The sequence below is a fragment of the Pieris brassicae genome, chromosome 14, assembly GCF_905147105.1.
Source record: "Pieris brassicae chromosome 14, ilPieBrab1.1, whole genome shotgun sequence".
NCBI lineage: Eukaryota > Metazoa > Arthropoda > Insecta > Lepidoptera > Pieridae > Pieris > Pieris brassicae.
In genome coordinates this window covers 809,101-828,135 of record NC_059678.1, presented here as the reverse complement: position 1 = coordinate 828,135, position 19,035 = coordinate 809,101, and the positions used below count along the sequence as shown (strand labels likewise).

Genomic DNA, 19,035 nt, shown 5'->3' with positions numbered 1-19,035 from the left:
GTATTAAAATCTAAGACTAAACCAACAAAGCTGAAGGATAAAAATGTTTATTACACAGGTATAAAAATAAAACATATGTTGTAAAATTTATTTTTAATATAAAATCAGAAAAAATTGATTTAAACTGCTAAACTGAACTACATTTATTTCAAAGCAAATAAAAAAAAAGTAAGTGTGGCTTTTCTTATAAAACAGTTTTATAGTATTGTCTTTTGTTAACATGGCACCGTGACCACGCACGCTGTAAAGCACGCGAAACGTCGGAAAAATTAATATTTAAAATTATGTAAATAATTATAAGTTTATAATAATAATACATAGCTTCAATCCGTTCAAAATGTGTTTTCTTAAAATAGTTTTCATTTGGTTTTCAAGTGAACTTTACTTTTACTCAATTGTACCTATGTATTTGATATATGTATACCGAACTGACAGATGTCAAATTTCAACGATTTAATGGGCACTGTGATTATGTATGACTGACATTTCATCAAAATATTTAACTGAAATTACTTTTATTGAATCATTTAGAGAATTTTAGCCACAATTACAATAGTCACTCTATTTCCTGACGCAGGAGTCGAGATGTTGGAAGAGCTCATGGTAATTCCGGGCCGCTTCATTCACTATGCTGCTAGAAGGCTCTGTTAAACCAACTACTGTGTTTTTGAATAGAAGGTCCTTCACACCTGGTCAAAAGATTTAGTTAATTTTATTGTAATACTGGAATAATGATGATGTTAATTGGTGGAGTTACGAATGAATACCGAAGTCGCTATTAAAGTTACGGGGTACACCTAGGTAGATAACTCAGACCCGTTTTGTTTAATTTGTTCATGAATGACTTGTAGCGGAATCGAAGTAATTAATTAGAGTTTTTACCATCGAACGGTGAGTAAATCGGCAAATTGATGAGTTGAGTGTCCGTGAAGTATCCAAAGTGTACGTCAAGTGTGTCCAATAGAGCGTTCAAGCTGTTATGCAGTGGATCATTTCTGAAACAAAATTATATTAAGAAAACACGTTTAAACGGATTGAAGCTATGTATTATTATTATAAACTTATAAATATTTACATAATTTTAAATTAATTTTTTTCACGGTGACTGTGACCACGCACGCTGGTAAGCACGCGAAACGTCGGAAAATTTTAAATTTAAAATGATGTAATTAATTATAAGTTTATAATAATAATAATACAGATTAGAGATTTCTTTTGTAAAGGGATAAATATTTGGAGAAACTGAATTGATAATTCTCGATATCAACCTAGAAATGGCTGGAAAATATAAATCTTAAATTTAGCATTTAATTAGAAAAACTCAAAAGAACTTTTCAATTGGATTGCACTTAACAATCTGTAGGCTTACTTAAGTTAATATAAATGCAGCAATTCTCAGTAAGCTTTTATAGATTAAAAAAAAATTGCTTTGGATTCAATCAGAATGCGTTTACTCTGTAGTAAAATAAGTAAAATTGAAAACTCACCTTCGTGACAAAACCTCGGAGTCGACAACATCAGCGAGAAGACAGTTCGAGTCGACCGAAACACCAGTCGACAACGCCAAGGTATTGTTACGACAAAGAACTCGAATTTGTGATGCATCAAGACCCGCTGCTTTTAGATTAGCTAGAAACATTTATATTCTGGAATACTCACAGAGCATGAAGATAATAAAACATAACATCACAAAGTAGGATATATAAAAGAAATACGAATTATAATTGAGGATTGCAACACAGATAAAAGATAATAAAGCGTACATAACACTAAACACACAATTTATTATAACAGATTATGAAAGTGAGAGCTGTTGAGTGTGTAAGAAAGTTAAAGATTTTGTTAACTCTGGAACAGTTAGTAACGATTTTATCTTTGTGTTCTAAAGTCCATTTAAAAGGGTCACCATGTCGCTAATGTCAATTGGAGCATGAATGAGCTGTTGCTTTAACAGAGAGTACACCTGGTGAAATCTCACGTGAGACAAACAAGTTATTGTTTACAGATTCAGACTGGCGGAATAACTGTCGTAATAAACTTAATTCAAACACAAAAAGCTGCCGCGGTCACAGAGTAGGCGGAAAATGATATGATGTCCCCAACTTTGATTTTCTTTAGAGCCCCTATAAAGTAGATAATCTTGGGTTGAAGTGCACAGGCGCTAATTAAAATTTTTTTATTATTATTTGCTAGCCTGGTAGATTCGACCCCAGAGCTTGCTTACTTAGCTTAGCTTACTTTCCACTCGTCCTCACACACAACCAAACATTATAATTATTAGTATGCAGGTGAGGAATATTGTAAATACCATAATAGTTATTACGTAATTTATTTATTCAGGTGCGCCGTTTGTTCAAAAAGTTATTTAAGTGTCTTGCAAGTGATTAAATGTCACTCACCATCGATATTCTCCAAATCCACGAACGCTACATCACTGTCTGGATCAGCTAAACAGGCCACTGCACCTGCGTTGCCATAGTATTTGTTGTTGGAGTCATATGAACAGACATTCGATCCTGTATATAAGTAGTTTATTTCAAATAAGCATTCATTTTTTCCATTAAAAGATAAACACAAGTATATACAATTAAACGCACTAGGATTGCCTCTGTCGTGGGATTAACTTAATTTAAGTAAAAATACTACTTCAGTGACAAAAATATAATGAAAATATGATGCGTTTCTTACTGCCTTGACGCTTTTACTATTTCACACCCCTTGTTCACAGAATACAACGCAAACCCAACTATTCCAAACATCTCAGTCTAATACAAACTATTCACGTTACTCATGTAACATATCCCTACAAATTACCAGCAAATATATATAATAAGTGTAACTAGAAATGCTTAAAAAATGGTATAAAAGCTCTGGAATCCTTTATTAGATATAATGTGTTTGTTGATACATTATAATTGTCCGTATTTTAGAATAGATGTTAACCGCGCTCATAGAAAATGCATTGGTAATGGATTTTGTGTCAAAACGACTAAGGGAAACTGTTAGCCATGTTACGGTATTGGCTGCTTATCATACGTATGGTTCATCTATACTTAGATATGGAATTATAGTTTGGGGAGATTCAGTCGAAGTAAATGGGGTATTAAAGGCTCAAAATAAATGTATTAGAGCAATTTGTGGAGCAAACTGTCTTGATAGTTGCGTACATTTATTTAAGAAGCTCAAAATTTTATCTCTTCCCTGTATTTATAGTTTAGGAATATCCTTATTCTTGCACAGAAATAGACATATTTTTAAGTCGAATGTAGAAGTCGAAGTAAGAAGTAGACATGGGGTGAAATTGGCTGTGCCAAAAATTAACCTAAAACTGTTTAGGAAAAACACCTTTTGTAAGGCTAAGGTTTATAATAATTTACCAAAATAATTAAAAGATCTTTCCGAGTCTTTCAAAATCGACTTAATCGACAAACTTTAAGAAAAAGATATTATTCAATAAATGATTATTTGCGTGAGACACTGTAGTTGATATAAATTTAATAACGTTTCATATGATATGTACGATACAAATTATATAAGAATTGACCAATTCATAAGACTAATAATGTAAAATGTTAAACTCCTTCAAAGACAAATTTGCGCGCCATTGTGTTTGGCAGGATATGCGAACTTACTATTGTACCACCTAATAAATTATTATAATGCCAGGCAAAATTATCAACCAAGAGGTTGTAGAGAGATCAAAGGTCGGTAACGTACTCGCGAGCCCTCTGGCATTGTGTCTATGGGCGGCGGTATCACTTAACATTAGGGGAGCCTCCTGCCCGTTTTCCCCCTGTACTAGTAAAAAAGTATTAGTTTAGTATACGATTATCGTGTTACTAACATAAGTTACTTATTCCTCAACCCACACACTCATTAACTCACATGCACACATACACACACTGATGCACTCACGCGTTACAGCGTTACGCTTTTAGTGTCAGACATAATAATTCGATAAAGCTTTACAACATACAAAAGATGTTATGGAATTAACTATTATGTTTGTTATGAAAGAGCTGGGAACTTAGGGACAGAGATTTATTTATTTAAAAAGGTTGTCAAATGTTGCGTTTTTGCAACTTACCCTTTGGGGCTACGGAATCCGACGGCTTACACAAGGAACATAGGCTCTTGACATCGTAGTTCTGGAAAAATTGTAAATTCGTTCAGAACAGTAGTACTTTGAATAGTAAACAGTTGTTTTTTTATATTTTTGTTGTGATCAATTTCTTCAACATTATTTTCATTTGTTTTCTTATATTTTTAAACTAGTTAATAAGTTTTTAATATAATACACTGCCTTAAGACACGCTCAGTGGTGGAACGACGGACGTCGATGTGATACGGGTGGAATTTCGTGTTATGCCTCGACGTCCGATGATGAAACTCAAGTACAGGTATTACGAACAATTCCTCTGAACACTCTCCATGGTAAATGGTATAGGAGGATGCTAAGAGACCTCACATCTCTAACCCAACGCCATGGGAACAAGCCGCTCGGAAGGTTAGTGGTCGACTGGTTTTCTTATCTTCAGGCGATTAATTATCTAGAGCAGTGTTGGCCTAGTGGCTAGAGTGGGCGACTCTTAACCCTCAATTGACCTTTCCATCGTGTCATAGTGTTGAACGGCGGTATCACTTAACATCAGATGAGACTGCTGTTTATTAAGGTTTTGTTTCATAAAAAAATGAGTAAATTTCAAAGGCTAAGGATTGCATAGTTACAGCGATCCTGGTGAAGCCGCAGAACTGAAATCGAACAACTACTTTACTCATGATAGAGGCACTTCTGCCACGTGGTTATAGTTGAAGAAATCTACATACTAGAATCTGGACTAAAGCTTACGGATGTTGAGATTTCGGACGCGTTGAGAGCTCCAGGTGCGCACGCGTCGCCAAAGAACTCCCCAACTGCACGTGCGTAGTCGCATTCTGAGCGAGAGATCACACGGTTTTCTTGTGCGGCTCTGATGAATGCTACGTATGCTGGAAATGCGTTATAAATTTATTAACTCAATTCGAGCAAATAGATAATGTAGTTAAGCATATGCAAGAAGTTTGTCTGTCCACACAAACGGAGTTAAATGAACTCAAAATGCAAATCTTGAGCTTCAAGAAAAAAGAGTGCAGAACACCGCAGTATCACGTCTAGAGCGTGAACATATCTGTAAATATAAATATCAACACTTTGCGATGCACATCACAGGTAAAAAAGAAGAAGTTGTATTAATTTAAAAAAAGGATAACGAGAAAACTACCCACACACATCTCAATAAGAAGAGCCCAGGAAACCGGCGTTGGTAAGCGAAGCGGCTAGCGATTTGAGAGTTAGGACCCAAACTAGAACAAGTCGGATACTATACAGGGCGTCCCAAAGTTATGGCTGTTTTACTAAAAGAAGACTATGTTATTTTTAAAAGTAAATAATTCATTATTCAAAGACTTCCTAAAAATTATTTGCCTCGTCTGGGAATCGAACTGACTTAAATATAAAAAAAATATCCCTACTTTTATGTATGTCATTTAAACGAAGAATTTAATTTTCGGGATAATATAAAAATAATTTGTAAAAAAGCTTATAGGAATTTAGGGTTTATTTTGTGCATGTTTTTTTTTAATATAAAAGCGGTAATGGCATTGTATAATGCACTTGTTAGGAGCCACTTGGAATGTTACTCTGTGATTTGGGCCCCACAAGAAAAGAAATATAGATTCACATGAGGTTGTATGGAGTGTACCCATTTTACCCAGTTATGTATCCAACTTTGTTTGTCTTGGGTATGATAGGATACAACAAGTGAGAGATATGGTTTGACTTAACCATGACTTTATATTTTTTAAGGTCCTTAGAGGTAAAATATATAATGCGAAAATGTTGGAGACTGGGGCTGCATGTGCCAAATAACCACTCTCGGCGGGGTAAGCGATCGCAATTGCTGGCAGTGCCTCGAAATAAATAAAAAATGTTGCCAATCGAAAGAATGGCCAAAGACTAATAACTCTTTTTAAAGGAAAGGAACAGCGTTAATCATTTGAATCCAACTAAAAACATACATGAAACTCCCGTAGTCAATTAAGTGGGTATGATTTGTAAATTAAATGCTCAAAATGTGATCCTTGCATAACCAATTATTGATAACCTCATTGAAAATACTATAAACAGCATTTAAGGCCCCGTCTGGGTCACTCGCATCAAAAACAGCACTCCCACCGGAAATGATATCGAGGAATATAAAGTATGAAATTAGCTTTATATATATATACTGATTTATTTTCACTAAGGTTTGCTCCATGGGTGGCGGTTAGCAGGTGACTCAGGTGAAGAAATGTATACTTACAGATGCCACCGAACTCGGGGAAGCAAGCATTTTTCCCGCGAAGGTTTTCAAAGCTAGATATTGAACTGGAAGCCTGTAGAAGAGTCGCGACGCGGGAGAAAGCGCGTGCATCGTTGCGTAAGTTTTGAACTAGCTTCACAGGTGAGAGACCATAGTATCTGATATGGAAATGTATGTATAAATGTTATATATTAGGTGTCTTCGAACTCAATATTATTCCTATAACGTTAAAGTAGTGAGCGTAACTCAGTAATTATTCTAAACGATTTACGATTGAAATATTAGTTTTCGCTTTAAATATCAAGAACGCTGTTTGTTTTAACTTGACACGGTGTTTAATAATATTTAATCTAATATTGCCTCAGCGCTACAACCCACAAATTGTACAGTTGTACAGTATTTACAATATTCTTAACCTATATAATAACAATAATTAGAAATTGATAAATGGAAAAAAAAACAAATTTTTGAAAGTTTGGTCCCTGTGGCAGTGTATCTTTAACGCTGGAAGCATTTCATCGCCATATTGCGATAAGTATTCCTTGAGGGAGAAAAGCACCATATTTTAAGAATGGCGGGTTGGGCACGCTCAATTTTCAGCATTGACTACGATGTAAGGAACTATTATAAAATCTCTAGCTATGCACCAATGCAATTTCTTTCTATGTGCGCATTTAACATTCGCTCGAATGGTGAAGGAGAAGATCGCAAGGAAACCGCCATGTCCAAGAAGTCGACGGCGTTCAGGCACCGGAGGCTGATCACTTACTTGCCTATTAGATTAACAAATGATCATGAAACACTTACAGAAATTTGAGGCCATACAGATCCGAACTAAAAAGGTTTTTGTTTTTCTTTTAAATCTGTGTCAATAAATTTTACTCACTGTCTGGCCAAAAATCCGTAGTTTGCTGGTGCAGCGATAAAATCAGCAGTGTTATCCTTGATAGCAGCGAAGCATTCGAAGATGGATTTCCTTTGTTGGCAGGAAATCGCCGGTTCGATTCCCAGGGTATGCGCAGCTAATTGCACCCAGAGACATTTGGAGTGTTCAGATTCAGAAATGGTGCACCAGCGACGAGCTGGAATACAGCTTGGAGACGCATCGATTGGTGGGATGTTTCGCACTAAAAATAATGTTGATTGATGGGTATTTTGATGTTAAAAGGTTTATATTGGAATAACAGTAAAAACAAATTAGATTAATTTGGTTATTGTTTTAAAATTTAGTCCTAAATATTATAATCATAAAATTAAAAACACATTGCAATGACCCATGTAAAGGTGAAGTACCTATTACCGCCATCAAGCTTGCATATTATCAAGATATGCAGCTCGCTTCCGCATCGTGGCGTACTGTCCACACCTGCACAACCAAATATTGTAGACACATAGGGAGGCTCATCATCATCCTGAACACATTATTGTACTAACTTCAGTGGGCAGCTGTTTCCACATAGCGGTGGTGCCCGGAACTGCCTCAAACAACACCCAATCGTGGAACGACGGACGTAGAGGTGATACGAATGGTTTTCTGCCTTCACGTCCGGTGATGAAACGATGTGTTTGATTTTGTTTTTCTTGTTTATCAGTGTGCGGAGCAAACTTTTATAAATTAATCAATATTTTCCACGTTAATTCAGCGTCCGAGTTAGGAAAATCCTAATACTTGCAGTTAGCAGAATAAGACAAATTTGGCAGAGATTTATCGAAAGAAACTCTCGAATTGGATCCCCCAACAATGGCCTCAAAGAGTACCGCTTGCCAGGAATTGGCAGCAGGAGGGGCACCATTTTTCCACCACTTTTGTAGGTTTGTCTGGATTCCTTTCGCTTGGTATCTGAATATAGAAACGGTATTTAAATCGAATTTCTAATAAGCTACTCGTTATAGTGTAAAGAAATAATTAAGTCTTCAAATATAAAAAATCTTTTACGTATAACGCACGTAGTAACTTGGTTAGCGAAGCGCCGCGAGAGCGATACGCTTAATAAATAAGATTTCTATCGTGGTAGACCTATCTGTTTGTACACTGGCTGAGTTCAAAATAGCTGCATGTTATTGGCTCGCAAGTGCGTTGATGGCCTTTTAAGAATTGGTACTCTCTTTTCTTGAAGGGCCTAAGTCGAATTGGTTGGGAAATACTTCACTGGGCAGCTGGTTTCACATAGTGGTGGTGCGCGGCAAAAACTGACTTAAAAAACGCTTAGTTGTCACGGACGAGGTGTCTATGGTATCTGAACGTCACTCAGCTTAAACTCATCTTCAGGTATTTATACCAACTAACTAGCACTTGAGCCTGTTGCATTATGAATTTTACGATATTGGTCTTGTCAAGAATTCTATAAATTGCTTCATTGAAGCCAAACATCGACGTCCAAATTTTTCCTTATGTATTAATAATATGAATACTCACGTTGGTGCAATAAGGGCCCTCAATGGTTGCTTAACAAAAGAGCAAGGAGCGACGCGCTGAGCCAAGACTTTGCTGTCCAGTACTACAAGGGATTCGTCAGGACATAAGAGGGAATAGGATGTTGCCTCTTGTGGGTTCCAGAGCTAGAAAATATAACTATAAAAAATCAAATTGATTGCAAAACATTATATCTAAATTTGAATTTTGTGTACCCTCTCGATCCATCCCATTATTCCATTTATTCAAGGAATCCCTCCTTTCCGTACAACGCGTTTTGGTCAAAGATCACTGATTTTCTGATTAAGCATTCTGATAAACGAGCTAGGTCTGGATCCATAGTTTACAATTTTTGTTTTGATTAATATTTGTACACATTAAAAATGTACTTTGGGCTTATTTTACCAATGTGCCGAGCGTTGGCAAGCCTATCAATAAAATAAAATTTAGATTTTATTTGTTGAATTTTTTGAAGGTGAAGTTCTGAGCAATAAGGAGTATATCAAACAGCAATCAAAAGCTTGAGTTTCTTGTCAGTTCTCGTCCGTCTGAATATTTTTTACGCAAACGGTCAGGAAGTTCATCTGATGTTAATTGATACCGCCGCCCATAGAGACTCATATTGCCAGAGCGCCTTTTATGAATTGGTATAATCTTTTCTTGAAGGATCCTGAGTCGAAACGGTTCGGAAAAACTTCAGTGTAATAATAATAATGTACTAATAGTGGTAGTGCAAAAACTGCCTTAAAGAAGAACGGACGTCGCGGTGATACGGGTAGAGTTTCGCATCGACTTGGACGTCCGACAATGAAACTCAGCTGCAGATATTATTTGAGAACTTTTAATAAAGTTAGCTAAAACGGTGCAATTTGCCTGATTCACTGTTGAGATTTTTATGATATATCTTATACACATGCGACTACGCCCTCAGAGTTACACGCTGGTGCCACTTGGCCAACACTGTTCTATGCCTTATATCGATTAAAAATAAATTTCACTCACATTAAAGTACTCGCGAACGTGTTGCCAGGATACGTACGCTACTCCTGGATTATTACCACCTGTGAGACATTGCAATGCTTGTCTGTGTCTATTGCCATTTCGAACTCGGGCAACTGTTACTCCCATGTCTCTGGTATAGCTGGCACAGTTCGAGTTGACACCACAGAGTGAGCAGAGGGATTGGTAGCGGTTTTCTGAAAGTTTTTTCAAGTTCTTTGAGCACGAATATTATGTAAACAGAATTATAAAGTTTCTATACCTTTCTAGAAGATGACAATTGAATTTGTCATCCATCCTTTTTAAGATGTAAATGGATTGCGTTACGTTTCGTCCAACCTAAGGGAGGATCCTTGACCTTTCTTACCACAGACTGTCCCCAAGACCCCAGTGGAGGTCGAGAATTATTATATATACTGTGTTGGCGCGATTCAGGGTGTAGCGCCATCGTAGGGTTGAAGGGTTTAAAATGAATAGAAGAGATCCAGAAATATGCCTCATAAAAATGATGATACATACTCAAATCCGCATCTATGGAGCTATTAGCACTCCAGGGTCCAGGTCTACAGGCGCTGTTAAAGAACTGTGAGAGCGCTTCCACCTCCAACTCTTCTGCTGTCTTTCCGTCTGTGTTTGCATCGGGACAGCGATCAGTTTCAGCAATCTACGTGTTATCATGTAGTATTTAATTATTAATTTGTAATCTCACTATTTATTGGTGAAAAATTATCAGATGTTTTAGAACCTATCGCGTAAATACAGAAAGACATCTGTAGCGGTAGTTCATTTTTTAATGTATAACGATAATATATCTGACTTTCAGGCATTGCCTCAATCTACAGCCATAACATACCTTCTTCTCCAAGAACTTTGAAACCCTGGGTGACCAGTGTAATTCTCGTTCATCCAGACCTGGGTGGCAGTAGCGACCTCCACGTAGACCTTTCAGTCCACCAGTGTGGCTCGATGGTACCACTGCCACGGATTCGAAGGCGAAGGGTTCTGGAATTATATAAAACTTAAATCTCAATTGTCAATAATCAAAAGATTATGTAGTTTCGAACTCAGTCTATATTTTAATCTATTTTTGTTATGTTTGACAACGGGATGGCTATATAATCTTTCAATAAAGTAAATCTCGTACGGGCCCAAAAGTAAATGTTGTGAGCGTTACATGACTCGTGAATAATCAGTAATATTAAACTGTATTGTAAAATTAGTAAAATCGTTTGCAATAAACTTGTTTCGATATTAATATCTTCGCATTTATGATATTTACAGCCAGATTACACCAACCTTTAAACTAAATTGAAATTTCGTGTACGCTCTATATACCCTAGGCTTCCCTCCATCCCATTTGTCTCATTCAGAAGAACGCGTGCCAAAACTCACCGTAATCCAGATTAAACTTTCTGCTAATCGAGCCAGGTCTCCCATGTCCATATTCACACTTCACACTTTGAAGTAAATTTTTCTTTAGTTTTTATAATTAATTAATGGATTCTTTTTCTCCTCGTGTTTGTTATGAGTACGTGATTGTATTATACATCATAGCAATTATTACTAATGAAACACAAAATAATAATATATAATAATAATCAGAAAAAGAAAAATAACAAAAAATTATTGAGTAAAACAGGAATAAGGTACGTCTTAAGAATGTAATGTGTGTTTTGTGGTTGTATTCAGCCCTGGCTCAACATTATGCTGTGGAGCAGACGTGTTCAGCACTGGTCATTCTGCCAGAGACCATATTGTATTTTATTTTCAGTGCCGAGCGTGGACAAGCTTTTATAAATAAATAAATAACCTACCGCTCCTTGACACGTTTCTGATGGATCCCACGATCCTGAAGTCTTTACCGGAAGCATGCTGCGGGATTAGGGCCACCTCCTCTTCAGATAATACACCGAGATCAGCCTCACCGCGAGATAGTTTAAGGACGCAGTCGATTCTAAAAATTATCACATTTTACGGAATAATTCGTAGTAATTATTGTCATTAGTTCAAGGGATGGTGGGTGCACAGAAATACGACTCCACAGCCGGATCGAGGGCATTCAGAGTTGACAACTTATGTGTAACAGCATTTTGAAAATGAAACTTATTTGAAAAACATTGTCAAGCGTGTCGAGTTTGGGCTCCGTTGAAACTTTTTTTGAATCGCTGTTAAGAGAATTGGCACTGGGTTTGTTCCTTGCAATAATTGTTTCTATAACAACTAGCTGTTTCAAAATTACGTTATTATCTAGATTTATTGTGCCTTGACTCACTTGGACTCCACCAGCTCGCATTTCACCCCACTCCATTGGACTTCAAGGCTGTGGCATAAATGTTTTTCAGAATTCGGGATGCATACTCGGTCTAGAAAATAATAAATTGTGTGCGTACACACATAAGAAGTGAAACTTCTTTATGACCTTATTTTTCGAAAAATTATCTACGATATGTAACTTTACAGAAATTGGTTAAATGAAGTTAAATTAGATAAATAGACATATACATAGACATGAATACAAATAATACAATTATTTCATTTTACCTTGTTACTATTAAGATTATTAAAGAATTTCTTTAATTTTAATACAATTATTACTAACATAGTTATCGTAATCGTAATCACTTCGAATCAACCGTGGTAGGGACAAGAAAAAGATGGCGCTTAACTGAAAAATGTGACGGTAATTTTTTTTCCTACGCCGATAAAGAAGTTATTATCATGAATTCATGCATCGCTGCTTAAAATACTAAAAAATTAACACTAAAATAAAAACATACGAACAAAAAAAAAACACTAAAATGGTTGTTTTGTTATCATTGAATTATTTCATAGTGTGGAATCATTAATGAAAATAAAAAGCACGAATATTGTTACAACCAATCAGAGCCGAGCAAATGCCTCGAGTGGACGCCATCTTGACTTTGGGCAGAGCCTTCAGGGAACGCAGGACAGTACTGATTGAGTATTCAGAGGAGCAATGATGATGAAAGGTTGGATCGAGTTGGGTATTGAGATGGAAAGTGAGATCGTTCGCTCTGCTCGTTATAATCTAAGCCCAAAGTGTTATAAGGAAATCTAAATTTCATATTGTATGATAATTCCTGTCTTTTGTGCTCGCACTTTAACTACATGACGCTTACTAAACCTGCTAATGACGATGCCAATATCGATGGAGTGACGACATTTCTCCGACATATGTATAAATACATAGCCCAAGATTATATATATATATATATTTCAAACCAGAAAAAATAAAGGTGCCAAGTGTCCAATTGTCCAATTTTTTATGGATTATTTCTATACGGTAATTCTTTTTGAAGCATAATATAAATAGATTTCGTACTGTTCTTATTATTGTGACATCGTGATAATTAATATAACATTTTTGTATATGGCTGATCGTGGTAAAATAATAAATCTGTATGTTGTATGTAATTCTTACTACTATTCTTAGCAAATATTATGAGTCAATGCTATCATGTCATATCATGATATGACTCACCACTTGAAAGATCACTAAAAATCCTGACGCATCGAGCGTGTTACAAATATTGATAGCAAATTATTTACATAGGAAATTCTACCTATGAAATGGTAAGGAGTGGTAAAAAATCGCTTTGGTTATTGGCGAATGAACTAAAAAGTGCTTGAGTTGTATATTAAGTTGTCTAGTTGTTGTTGGGGACGGAGTATGGAGGCGCTAGTTAGAACATAGATTCGTTTTCTCTGTCAAAAATTATGTGCAATCTACATACATAATTATAAAAAAACATTCGCGCTACAACCAACTTAGGTCTGGGCCTCAGATTTCTATATCTGTTTCATGATCATTTTGTCAATCTAATAGGCAAGTAGGTGATCAGCCTTCTGTGCCTGACGCACGCCGTCGACTTTTTGGGTCTAAGGCAAGCCGGTTTCCTCACGATGTTTTAATTCGATGAAATGTTAAATGCGGAAGGAAGTCTATTGTTGCACAGCCGGAGATCGAACCTACGACCTCAGCGATAAGTTTCGCATGCTAATACAGCACACAGTAACTAATAGGTAATAAAATAAATGAGTCGTCAGGCGCACGTTGAGAGAAAAACACGAATTTTCTTTCGTATATACTTCTACATCAGTAATGCTAGCAAAGGCACTTTGTCATATAAAACAATTGGGTTTTTTTACCTGTATATGATATTTATGGAAAGATCTTTTGTAAGTATTTTTATTTACACGTAATTATTCTACCTAAACAGTTCTTCTAATTCGACCGAACGTCAAACTAATATGCACAGCGATTATCCTCAATAAAAATCACAACAACATAGCAAGCAACTCAGTCAGTTTCATTTCATTCATTGTAAACTTGGAGTGATATCGATCCGTAAAATATAGCAAATACAGACTTAGAAATGACGGACACCTCGATGTCCGTCATTTCTAAGTCTGTATATACGGGTGGAATTCCAGTTTCTGCCTCAAAGTTCGATCCTAAAACTCAGTTATTAATCCGAACGACTCTGAACATTATTTGTGGTTGATGCGGCATTTTTAGGTAACGCCAATTGATTACATAATTTCAATTCTTTGGTAATATAACTCATATATCAAAATCTACTATGCATATACGGGAGGGGAATTGTACCTAAATTAATATATACGCCACGCCTACATATACACTTAATTAACTGAGTAAAAACTGTTAATATTTTTCCTTTTGAATCGGCCTTTCGTAACATTTTTCAAATTTTTACGAAAATATTAACAATCAATAAATTCAATTTTCAAACCAGAAAAGCTGGAGAAAGTAATAAATTTTTTGTTCCCTTTACTACTGTAACGGGCCTCTACTGAGGCTCTTGGGCCGTAAGGTTAAAGTGCTCAGCTAATTTAATATTTAAGTTGACGCCTGGTAGATATTACGGGTGACCCCAAAACTGGTGTTTTCTTTGCTCATCGATGAAGCATCGCAATACAGTGAGGAAATGCTGGCAGCACTAATGGTACACTGCCACTGGGACCAATTTTTTATAATCATTAACCTACGTAGGTTAAGAATATTGGCAATACGGTAAATTTGTGTGTTGGAAATAAATCTTTGTTGATAGTAAAAAAGAAAATATTATAAAAAAGCAATACTTACAGGCAAACTGTGCTGATGTGGCTCCGATGACAGTTAATATTAATAAGAAATTAACCCCCATTATTCTCGACGATGCTCGTTGAACAATGAACGATACCTTGGCAAACGTATATATACCCAGAAAGCGTTAGCGAGATTCTTATCATCGACATTCATGTTCTGATGTGATAAAAAAATCGCTGATAATATTTTATTATAGCTTAATTAAGGGAAAAGAAGCAAGAGTCTCAACCGATGTTGGGTGGTTATGTATGTTGACAGAGCTTTGTTGTGAAACCGCGATATCTATAAAAACTCAGCTGCAGTCCCTCTGAATGACATGACAAATGTGATGGAACACGTAGAAAGACTCGGCAACTAAGAACCAAACAATTAAGTCACGCAAAAAGCTTGTTTTGGACGATTCTCCAAGGTAATAATAGTCTCTCCATCACACTCTGCTGCAACTTAGAGACCAAGTTTTTCGAGTTTGACTAAATCCAAGCTCACAAACTAACAATGGGCGTGGAGGCTGACGGAACCGTCCTATCGCGTGATGGGAAGGACGATTGTTGGTAGCGCCTTGGGGTTTTTGTACTAAGGAAGGATCTCATACCCACAAACCAAAAAAATAATCAAGAGGATGACTACAAAGCAGTATTGGTTGCATAAGGACTTTTCTGATGACTTGTTGGAGTTAAATTGTACTAGATGACAACCTAGTGCGAAGCCTTAACTTTTTTGATTTCAGAGGCCGGTTTATTACGCAATTGACTTCAGTGTTTGCATTTACTTATCATTAATATGCAGAAGACACTGTGCTGGAAATCCGCCCACCAAGTCGAGTAAGGAATCAGCACGTACATACCTTTTTTCAAACAGTATAGACCACTACTGACTGCCTATAACATCACAGTGGTTATAATTTGAAGCCTGCTTACAGCCTTTCATTTACCAAGCAGGCATTGTATAAACACGGCATTTTTAATTTGAACCAGGTGTTTACGAATTATAACTAGTAAAAAAAAAATTGTCATTCACTGACTGACCGATCATCTAAGACGATGCCTTTGGGTATTTATAATATTTTCTAGCAAACATAGAAGATTCAATTTTAAAAGACAATTAGTGTTTAGTGTAATTAAGGAAACACATTTGGCAATACCCATTCGGGGTTTTTTGTACCCAATCCTATATATATTTAGATAGGATGACAAAGTTATCGGTCCTAATTATAACAATAAAGATTTTAATACTAAAAAAGTACACGACGCGGCGGCACTTGTCTGGCGTGCTGAGAATTGCCACGCCAGAGGGGACGCCCTAGCGAGCGACACCGGCATACGTGTGTGATGCCACCCAAGTCACAAGAGTTCTATTAACATAAACAATAATGATCTTATTCTTGAGAAACCCGTATACTGTCATAAAGATAAACAACTTCGGGTAATGACACCTTGGAATGTTACAGTATCATGGAGCATTGAAGCATTATTGCATTGACACCAGTGACCACCGGTATTTTACTCTGCAGACGTCGCATCCTCAGTATATAAGCAGGAGGAGCACTCGCGATTATATAAGAGGAAGGTTTCACATCACTATATAGCACTAAGCTCTAGCTAATTTTAAATACTTTTGTATAATCTATAAATAAAAGTGTAATTTTTAAATAAAGTTTTTTTTTAAATCTCGCCAGTCGAGTTATTTGCACTCGTGCATACACATGCAACACAACAAAAGGACACCGTTTTGATGGATGTGCCTGTGCCTAGAAATCTGGCCTGTAAATTTGCGAGTTTCGTTCATAATTTCGATTGCTATGAGTATTATTACTTTGATGATTGGAAGACTAAGGTTTACACATATTATTTGACAATTTAGACGTTAATATGTGTTTATTAATTTAAGTAAAATTGCAATACAATGTGTAAGATTTGGGGGCCAGGGTTTCCAGCTCTTTCATAACAAACTTTATTATACATTCCTTAAAATATTTAATTTATATATAATTCAGTTACATCTTTTATTAATTTATTTTTGTTATTTATTTTTAACTGTTATCAACACGCTTGAGTGCATAAGTGAGTGTGTGAGTGAGTCAGTGAGTGAATGAATAATGTTTGTAACTACATACTAGGCCTCAGAAGAAGCTCCAACTCTGCGTAGGGTATGTTCATGAGCCAGTCCTTTAGTCGTGCTTTTAGATTGTAGACGGTAAGCGGGTAGATGTTAAGCAGCCTATTTAGTTTATATGTGTATGTTAATATATAACAAATTTTGAGTACTTTACACCTACGTTTATCTATGAATCGTAAATATCAAGTCTCAGAGCTCACTTCTTCTGCTGTAACAAGTGGAAGCAGTGAGGTCGCTCCGGGAGGCCTGCGAAGTGACTTCTGAGCTTCTGGAAGTAAATAGGCTTTATTAGCCAGGCCTATACACACAACGGACTGAATGGGCGTCTAAGTGCGGAAACTAAATCTTGTTGAATGTCTAAATGTTGATAAAGTAATGTGTAGTACGGCGAGTGTTTTTAGTTTAAGGTTTATACAAACAATTGTATATTTATAATAATATAAATATTTCAAACTAACCTATTAATGTAACCTTACATAAGTTAAGTTACATATGCATATTTTAGTTAATAATTCGAAGGGAAATACAACCGAACCAAAATGAGTCTAGTTTTATCCATAAATTGTAATATGATCTCCGGTAATCTCCAATAGTTCGACTACACAGAATGTTATTCGTTACAGAGGTATCTATCATTTAGATTTAATTTAATTAGAACCCTTAAACAAGCCAAGTTAGTTTTTTGTCAGCGTCACAACTCCATTACCCCTTATGTTAGTTATAAGGTCAAGCTTTAAATGTTTAAAGCAACCTCACCCCTACGTGCAAAGGCTGATCCAGCGGAAGCGCGCTTTCAGGAGACAGACTTTCTTTGCTTTGCGCTCTTTATCAAGTTTTTTCCTCGCAGTGTTTGTCTAAAGAGATCATTCGATGGCCGCCAGTTGCAGTTAGATAGGAATTAAACTTAAACCTCTGTTTGTTATCGGTTTAATAACTAAATTATTGATTACTTCTGTTCTTATGTATGTCTGTAGACGCGCCCGTCCGGCTTAATTTAATATGTTACGTTGTTAATAATATTTTAATAGAGATCGAGTTGATACCTCATCAAATAACGATTGAAAAACGTAAATATCGATGATCTAATTTAGACAATTTTAATCAAGCTGTGATTTTAAGAGTTTAATAATAATCCTGAGGCCGATTCAGGGCGACAAACTCATTTATATCATTTATTAATGGAGAATGTACGGGTCTGAACGTGTAAATTTAATGTTTTCGAATTTTAAAAACACTCGTAATAGAAACATTCCTCCATACCTTTTGAGATTATTGTGTGTTTATTACATCCACACGATAAAAAAATGAGGTGACATGATATATTTACAACCTTTTCTTAAATGTACGACAATTATAAAATTATTGATATATTGGTATTTCAGGTCTTGCGTCTTAGTTTTCGTCCTCGTTTGTGTAGCCGCCTATTATTACTTCTACTGTTCTATCTGCTTTGTAGTATCGTCTATTGAAACGCGCTAAAAATACCTAAAATCCTTCTTTTTCCCAACCTTAGTTACCTTGGGGCCTTGGGTCAATTTGTTGGTTTGGCTGGTCGAGGATGCACAGCATCTACCTTTCACCACAGGTTTTTGTATCATAATTGTAGATTTTGTGACCAAAATGTTGAAAACGAAAAGACAATAACGCTATTTTTTACAAGTATTTATTCGGTGTATAATAAAATAATTATTTAAATCGAATAAAGGTGTTAAACCGTCGGCCAAGCAGTCGTTTTTTATTGTTGGACACAAATATAGCATTTGTTACTTAAAGATAATGTAGTTCTAAATTCGAAGGAGAAAATTTATTTATTCAATTTTGAAATACACAGAAACGTAAGTATTTCAAAGAAAAACAGTTGTCACTTTATTATCATCAAAAACAGTTTTTTTGTAAAGTTATGGTTATTTACAGTGATAGGTATGGACGCCGTGACTTAAGATGACATGGTCAATGTAGAAAAGTCTTTTGAAAAATAAAACAGCCATTAATAAAAAAAAAGATTGTCTGTAAAGTCGGTTTACGGTTGAAAGTTT

The 19,035-nt window shown here is 35.9% G+C and overlaps 1 protein-coding gene across 1 annotated transcript; it reads right to left on the bottom strand.

The window, feature by feature from the left end:
• Positions 1–315: 315 nt before the first annotated feature.
• On the bottom strand, positions 316–14,951 carry LOC123718034 (transferrin-like). The gene is made up of 16 exons (XM_045674386.1): positions 14,882–14,951; positions 12,026–12,116; positions 11,568–11,707; positions 10,607–10,755; positions 10,273–10,417; positions 9,757–9,950; positions 8,758–8,900; positions 8,015–8,181; positions 7,228–7,468; positions 6,342–6,499; positions 4,850–4,989; positions 4,088–4,148; positions 2,400–2,516; positions 1,488–1,629; positions 883–995; positions 316–689 (listed from the first exon to the last, which is right to left on the bottom strand). The coding sequence occupies exons 1-16, from the start codon at positions 14,940–14,942 to the stop codon at positions 562–564; spliced, it is 2,190 nt and encodes a 729-aa protein (XP_045530342.1). The 5' UTR covers positions 14,943–14,951; the 3' UTR covers positions 316–561.
• Positions 14,952–19,035: the final 4,084 nt, after the last annotated feature.